Source organism: Athene cunicularia, assembly GCF_003259725.1.
Source record: "Athene cunicularia isolate RWA chromosome 17 unlocalized genomic scaffold, athCun1 chr17_part1, whole genome shotgun sequence".
Classification (NCBI taxonomy): Eukaryota; Metazoa; Chordata; class Aves; order Strigiformes; family Strigidae; genus Athene; species Athene cunicularia.
Window position 1 is genome coordinate 10,648,153 of NW_020799122.1, and position 8,363 is coordinate 10,656,515.

General features: G+C 46.9%; 1 protein-coding gene across 1 annotated transcript in view; it reads right to left on the reverse strand.

The window, feature by feature from the left end:
* Positions 1-381: 381 nt before the first annotated feature.
* Positions 382-8,363, reverse strand: part of TPRN (taperin) — a 20,046-nt gene continuing 12,064 nt past the window's right edge. The window contains exons 3-5 of the mRNA XM_026860690.1: positions 4,962-5,142; positions 4,581-4,711; positions 382-4,209 (exon numbers count right to left, since the gene is read on the reverse strand). Coding sequence (XP_026716491.1) covers positions 4,147-4,209; positions 4,581-4,711; positions 4,962-5,142 — 375 coding nt within the window. The 3' untranslated portion in view covers positions 382-4,146. The remainder of the gene's footprint in view (positions 4,210-4,580; positions 4,712-4,961; positions 5,143-8,363) is intronic.

Here is an 8,363-nt window from a genome sequence, read left to right on the forward strand (position 1 = left end):
TGAAATCACTTTTGAATTTCACACCAATCAGCTTTTTAAAAAATAGAAGTCTTTCGAGCCCACTTCCTGATAAGCAGTGATCTTCCCTCTGTCGGTAACAAGGAGCTGTTTAGTCCAAGAGCACTCCTTCCCCTGATAGCTGCCCTCTAGAGTGTATCAGATCTTCTTCATCTCCCCAAGTCAGTACTTAACCAGGAATTACTATTTTTCAGATGAGCTGGAGCTGTTTTCTCAGCCTTCTTCAAGAACTGATGGTTTGGGGTGAAGGGGAGAATTTGCATAAAGATTTAACAGCTTAGAAACTATGTTGTAAAGCTATATGAACAAACAGCACCTTTTAAAGGAAACCTTTCCTGAGATACAAGTCACAACCCCCCAGCCTACAAATGAATTAATGTTTATTGAAATTAGAAGACAGTCACAGTAGGTAAAAAGCAGAGGTGGTTAGGAGAGGAATGCAGCTGTCCTGCAAGCAGAAACAAGTAACAAAAGTTCCTTTCCTGTGATGTACATCTCTTGTCTGTAATTGCACTCCTTGTCTTTTCCCAGCCCCTGACAGTCACAGGCCTCCACCTTCCTTCACAAACCAGACTTCAGGATCCCAACAACACGATGTACCAGCATCTCACCCTGTGGGGCACTTACCTTCATCTCTTCTCTGACCACTTAGTGATTTCCACAGGTTCACAGGAACATAAATGAGCTTTGGGACTACAACCCTACTACCCCACTTTGTTACAACAGTGCACTGTGTTAAAACTTTAACGTGGCAAGAGGGACAGGCAACACAATCTCCTAAACCTGCTGCAGCCTTGTTTCCTAGACAACAACAAGTGGCAATGTTAGATTATCTACAACATAAACTAAAAATAGGAGAAAATGAATAAAAGGAAATATTTAGTCTGACTTAAAGACTAACTCAACTCCACAATGACCTTAAGCAAGAAACTTAAAAGCATGCAGGGGAAGACAGTTGAAACTGGGTCATCTGAGCACAATTTAATACTGATCTGAAAAGCCCAGGTATCAACATCTCCCTTAAAAAAACCCCAAACCAAACACAAAGCCACAACTAAAGTTCACCTCACAGGAAGTTGTCCGCCTCATGTTCCAAGGCAGATAAATTGCTTAAGGTGTTTTGTATTCAGAATATGGGCACGAACCAGAGAAATTCCCACAAAGAGATAGGATAATACGTCACCAAGAATTAGATAACTGTAAGGGCTGGAGAATCCCTCTTGCTGCAAGGTAGGTCAGCAGAATTCAAAGGGAACTCATAAGAGTTTATGTAAAAATAAGTATTTTTATTTCTTTCTTTCCCAGATTCTGGAGAGTTCTCAAACATTGCTAGATGTCCTAAAGGGAAAAACTGAAAATGCTGGTGAAGCCAGTGACCCACAAAGCACTTCAAAAGAAAAACAAACACGTGGACAAAAGCATTCCTGAACCTGTTCTTCAACCTGGAAAGTCCTGTTGGTCTGGGACAGCTGCTATTCTGGTACAAGGATGACATGCATTTAATAAAAGTCTGTTTTGCAGAAGTAAATTTTCCTTTCATATACACTTTGGTATTAGCTAGAGATTTCTTAAAGTTAATTCCTAAATGCTAGAGATGAGGGTAGGTATCCTATAAAAAAATACTTTATTTTGAGCACAGTGATACGGAAGCATATCCTAGAAGATGACTTATCAGCTAATGCTTCTGCCTTCAAAACAGCACTCACCTTGCTGTGCCATGAACCAGCTAAGAGTTCATGTGGTACAGACTGGGATTAGAGTACAAAGCCAGGAAGAGAGAAGGCAGCACTCAGCGAGGCGTAGATCACAGCTACAAGGTAGAGCAGGCAAACTAGAAGGAGCAGAGAAGTCAGCAGCACACCAGGGCACCACGTGCTCCTCTTGAGAAGCACACTCTGCACTCACACACCTCCACTGAGCCTGTCCTAACCAGAGGAGTTGTAGGCACAGAGCTAACTCACTCGGAACAGCACGCACAGTACCAAAGCAGCATGTCAGTTGGCTGAAGTCAGTGGAACGAGCTGCAGGACGTTGCTGGCTTTAGCACTCCTCACTGATCCACAGCAGAATTGTCAGGACTAGTTCAGACACCTTGTCCCTAACTTAAATTGCAAGCAGCTTTTGCTTCACCACCTGCAGTTTTGTTTAGTTGCAAATCTAGAGATAGAGCTGCCTTAAACTGTGGTGAGCTTTTCCATAGGGCAAGATGCTCACTGGGACCTTTTCTGCTAGAAAAGCTGTTCATAACCTTTTCTTCAGCCATGGTCCCCAATCCCTTTTGGCTGTGTGCACAGCTACTGGCCATGGGCACTGCTCACTGTTTTAACTCCACCTATCCAATAATTTACTCATCCCTTAAATTTGGCAGTTACTAGCAGTCCTGTGTTTTTCCTCATTGTACCCCAGTTTCAGCATCATGTCCTGAAGTGTTTCATCAGGAGAAGCCTCAGCACATGGGATTCACTGCTCTTTCCACTGTATTTGTGTGGTGTAAGAGGCAGATGTGCTGCCAGCCACACACTGCTCCTGGGAGGTCACGCAGGGAGTGGATCTCGAGTTAGCTTGGAAAGGACAAGCCTTAGAATTACAAGGAGGTGGAACGTCTTCCTTTGTGGCCCCTCCAGCCAACATCTTAACAAGTTGCTGAGTCTCATTTTTTTGCACTATCTTTCCAGAAATATTTAGGCACCCAGGGCAAGAAGAGAAGAACAGCTAGAAGTGTATCCTAGCATTTAGCCCTGATCATATTTTTCAGCAGAACAACCTTCTTCCTGCTGCTACAACATACACCAAAGCAAGTGCAAGCCATGCAGAGCATATTCAGTTCATAGACCAGTGTCAGCTTGACTAGACAGTCATCGTCTATCTGTAGTAGACAAACCAATAAAAGTACCAAATTTAATAAAAGATACCAGCCTGTTCCTTTTGATAAGAGCCACACACGGGTACCACTCATTTCATAAAGCCCAAAGAGGCCATATCTATTCCAACTGCGTCTCTTTTAATCCCAGAAGTACAAATCACATTAGCAGCAGTGTTCCATCTTTTCCAGAGTGCAATTTTGACCCTGAGTTTACAGTAGTAGAAATATGGAAATCTAGCAGATTCCTCTGCATATTGGCTGCATTAAACAATTACAACAGAACTATAAAAATCCTAGAAAAAAAAAACATATTCCTTGTTCAAGTTCCGCAGAAGAAAGGAGCGAGATTGCCCTCCTGTGCTTTGCGTTAGAGGAGCAGAGCAAGCACGGCTAATAGGAAACCTCCCTGCCAACCAAGATGGATAAATCTTGGGCCTGGCCCCATTAGATGCTGCAACAAAGCAACAAAAGGAACTGGCAAACAAGCACAGTCAGCAGTTACTAGAAACTGGACACCAGAGTTGGGTAGGGACAGCTCAAAGCTATGGCCAATATTTGGGAATCTTCAAGAGGTTCAAGCCAGTCTGGACAGTTGGTTACAGGTTAGTGCAAAAATGACACCTAAAGCTATAGGCATTTATTCCCCTTCCCATCCCTCACACAGTGCATTCAGCTGCCTTCACAAGGACATAACTGGCACATTAATTCCATGATGGTGAGTGAAACTAGACCCAGAGACAGGCCAAGAACAAACCACAAATCTTCAGTGGTTTTACAAACTGACACCCAAGCTAGCTGACAAATCACAACCACTTCTGTACTGCCCAGGTACACCCAGGGCTCCAACTCCAGAACCATTCCTCAGTGGGGCCTCTGATAGGAGAAGTGTTACAAAAGCTGTCCAGACCCCATGCAGTGCCTGGAGTAGTGGACTCAGATAAGCACTGAGAGACTCTACATCCATTACAGACCTGTTCTTAAAATGCTTGCCTAATCGGCAGCTGATCTTGAACAAGGAATATATAAGGCCACAGGTAGAACAAATCATACGCCTTAAAAGTAGTAGTTAGGTCCGAGAATCCAGTGCAAATATTCTCCGAAGATGCTCGATAGCATCTAGTCCACCCTTGGCATCAGGATCCAATGAAAACTGTGGTGAGGGAGGGACCCAGAAGCTTATTTCCACGGTGCTTGCGTGGGCTTTCGGAAGGTGCACTGACATGTTTTGTCCAGCAGCCGCTGCTGCAGGCTAGAAGATGAAGCGATCAAAAATAAAGAGCAGGCTCGCTGCTGAAATCGGATAGTCCGCCTTTCTCTGCTGGGGTGAGCTGTGGAGAAAGCAGAGTTGACAGGGAGGTGTCATCAAACCCAAAGCAAATGAGTACCCACACCTCTGAACAGTGAAGGCTGCAGTGGCACCTTGCCCAGGGCTAACAAATGCATTTAATCCGCCCCTCCAAACATGCCCTGGAGTGCAAAGCGTGCCAGCTGCCTTTAGTCTCCTCTACACATACAGGGAGAGGTAGGCCTGCAGTGGGACCGTGTGCTGGTCCCTTTGTGAGCAGTGGGATGCCTCCCTGGGCAGCAAACACAAACACGGGTGTTCATTGAAAAGCACGTTCTGTCCCATCCCGACCAACCCAAGCACGGGATAACAGCACAGCAGGCAAAGCCAAGACTTGCTTATTTAAAGTCTCACCATGACCTCGTTCCCATGGGAATCGGCTTCCTTCAGGAGGGGTCCCTCTGTGGCAGGCATCTCCTCATACTTCTGCTCCTGCCACTCGCTGAACTTCACGGAGTGCTTTGGGGTATAGCTGGATAAATCTGCTGGAAGGGCAAAGCTGACATAAATATTTCTCACCATCCCAAAAGGAAGTGGGATCAAGATGCTGGCAGGGACAGCTGCCCATCTGCATTTCCCTGTTCTGGTTCGAGTCCCATCCCCGCTAAGCCCCAATTCTGCCATCAGCTGGCAGAAGTCACCTCCACGAGCATTTCCACCTGTGTGGAGCCCTGTAAGGGTCTATAGGAAACACAGTGTCAAGCACCACCAGTAACCCCACAGTGCCTGGCTCACCTGAGTTAGGTGTACTGGGGTGCAAAGTGCTATTTGGGCGTGGAATGTGAAAGGTGCCAGATTTGTCCTCCTCTGTTTCAGAAGCATGTCCTTCCTCTTCTTCCTCCTCTTCTGCCAGTGAGCTCTCTGATGGGTACTCAAACATAGTCTGTAGACTTGTCTCATTGAAAGAGATCTTCATCTAGACAACAGCGAAGGAGAATTATTAGAAAGCAGCACAAGAAACCATTGAGCCCAATGCTTGCTCTGGCAAAGGCCACCTCCCACACCAGGCTTCAGCCTGGTTTAAAGGAGCTGTGGCATATCCCCTCACCGTTCCATATGTGCCTTGCTGAATCTCTTACCACACTGAGAGAAACCACAAAGGCAGATAGCCAAATAGATGGGATGGAGGCAGGAGGCTGGGAGGCTGAGAGTATCTCTGGCTTTTTGCCCTGGCACATATTTGTCATCATCAAACCCTGATGCCCAGCAGCCAGGAGGAGCTGCCAGTGTGTCCCTCGAGAGGGTCAGCGTTGCCAAGGAGGAAAGCATCCACATGTTGTAAAGGTGACTTGTTAGTGCCTGCCAACTAGTTTGTGTACCCATGCTCTAGACAACAAAAACATCAGTGATCAGGACAACATTTCTGGGAGGACATCCTGGCAAAAAAGCTATTTAAACTAGATAAAATCAGAGTTTAATACCAAAAGTGAGAAGATGGAAGCAGCTAAAGGAAAGATAGTAGTAGTAGAAGGAAAATGCTGGACAAGTGGGAGGTCCTTAAAGGTTCTGCTTTGAAACTGGTTTTATATAGTATTCTCATTAATGACCTTTGCACAGTAACTGTGAGACTGAGAAATGAAGATGACTCCAACATGTGAGTTCATCAAGGGAAAAGCAGATTTTTATGGGTGATTCAGAAAACTGGAAAGCAAGAACACCAGAATGATGTTCAAGGCCAACTTTTGCTCTAAGAGAAGCTCATCACCTGTGAATATCTGAGAAAGAAAATTTTGGATTGGCTACAGTCATCATTTAGGATGCTGCTTAAATAAACCAGGAATAGAACAAGGTGTTTCCACTGGAAAGAGGGACTGCCTGGCTCCATCCTCCCTGTAAAAAACAGCAGGTAGCAGAAGGCAGCAACTGGACTCCCCCCTTCTCTCATCCAGGCTAAACAAACCAGCTCTCTCAGCTTTTTCTCATATGCCATTTCCTCAAGCCCCAGGAGCACTTTAGTAGCCTCTACTGGACTTGCTGCAGTTTCTCCATCTGTAGCAGGACACCTAAACTCAGACACAGTAACTCCAGATATGCTGTTGAGAGTAAAAGCTGAGGGAAGGGATTGTCCCCTGAAGCCTTACACGTCCTAATCATTATCCAGCGTTCTGCTTAGAAGACCTGGTTGCAAGTCACCTCAACAGGTGGAGATGAGATTCAGCCTGTTCACACCAGCAAAAATGAACATTGAGAAAAAGTGTAAAAGCTCTTTGTAAGTACTCCGAGAAAATAAAGAAAACACCAAGGCGCAGAGATGGCTGATGCCAGCACACAACAGACAAACAAGGAGGGTAAGTTGCCAGGAATAAGTTTATGCCAAAAGTAAGGAAGTATCTAGCCAATGCAGACCAAGGTTCAGGAGCAGCTGCCTAAAAGGGTGTTGTGATCCCTTTACTTCTTACATTTAAAATGGAGCTAATAGGGTTATGAACAGAATTAAAAGGGCATGGCTGCTTGTGATGGGCAGCAGGAGCTGGGTGGTTCAGAAAATCTCTTCTGATGCTGTGTAATAGTAACCATCAAGAAGAATGCAGCACATTTTCCCCATGTGCCACATTTGCAGTTTCCCTCATATACAAAATACTCCGCAGGCTGAGAAACAGCACATGGCCCCAAGCAGCTATCAAGCAACCACGCTGCTGCCCAGATGCATGGGTTTCTTGCACTCTCTGCATCTCCTGCATGCAGTGCGATGCTGCTGCCAGAAGGGTCTTGTGAAGCCCATCCTGCAACTGCCCAGAGACTGGAGCCTGCAACCAGCGGGAGCAGGAGCCGGCCTGTTACTGTGCTCTCCTGCTCTGCCCAGACACACACGCTGGAGCTGTGCAGGGTAGTAAGGGTTTTCAAAAGAAGCACTGGGGCAAGACAGTGAGTATTTCACTGCTGCTTTACAGAAATGCTTGGATCAAACTTGGGTAACAGTGACAGAGCCCCCTCTGCACTGCAAATAAGCATGACGGAGCTGTGTGCTACTCTGCCTGAGTCCAGGATGTACCTCAGGCACAGGCTGGCTCCCGTCCCCACGCTCCCAGAAGACAGGATAGAAATAGCAGAGAAGGCAATCAGCTGCCCTGACTTTCCCCATTCCCTGCCCCAGCCCTGGCCAGAGCCACTCTGACCTTCTCCAGATGACACATGGGGAGAGGAATGGTTATATTTCAGAGAAAAGGGGTTGGAATAAAATGGCCCTGAAGATCAGAGCATTCCGGTTGCTGTTCCCTGAATTTCCCACCTCTGCTGCTGGCCTAGATGCTCCCTGATCCGAGCCAGACAGTGGAGTGGGCAGTGACTGCTCACAATGTGGTGTCTGTACTGCAGGGATGAGCCACGCTGCCAGGCACGAAGACCATGAGGGTGGAGGAGCCCAGGGCTCCTGGAAGCTCAGAAACCATTCCAGAACCAGAGACTGCACGCAGGCCACTGACCAGTGCTCCAACTGCACTGAAGGACAAGGAGTACTTGGCTAAAGACAGAAAAAAATGGGACAGGAGAGATAGGCCTTGGTTTTAAAATATAAGCTTGGGAGATCGAACTAAGTTTTCCTGGTTTTCTGCTGTCAAGAGGAAATCTCTAAAAAATTTGAGTTCAATTTGGACCAAAGCTGCATGTAGAGCAGGAGCAGAAAACAACTTCACCAGGGAGTAAACCCAAAGAGTAAAAAGCAGCAGAAATGACCAGGAGACACCCACACGCAGTGCCCAGAGGCAACACGCCAACAGCCCAGCCTAAGCCTGAAACTAAAACAGCTCCTACTTGCCCACAGTCAATTTGACTTGGGCCACACTCGCTCCCAGAGCTGGGCTGGGTGTCCTGCAGAACGCTCTGCCACCAGGTTTCTCAGGTACCTGCTGTAGAGAGGCCCCAACGCTGTAGGAGGCAATGTTGGAACTATTCAGGAAGAGTAATCATTAACCACAGCAGCACCAGTCCCGCACACAGGGCCCCAGCCTGGAGGAGAGCTCATAAACAAGATAATTTGCTGCTTCAGCAACACCTCCAGTTGGGGCAGCGCAGCCTACGCGAAGGCAGTCCTGCTTGGCATGGGTGCACCCCGGCACAAGTCCCCACTCCCAAAACCACATTGGCTTACTCTACAGCAGCGTCCCACACCCCCACACACCCCCCACACCCTGTCTCTTA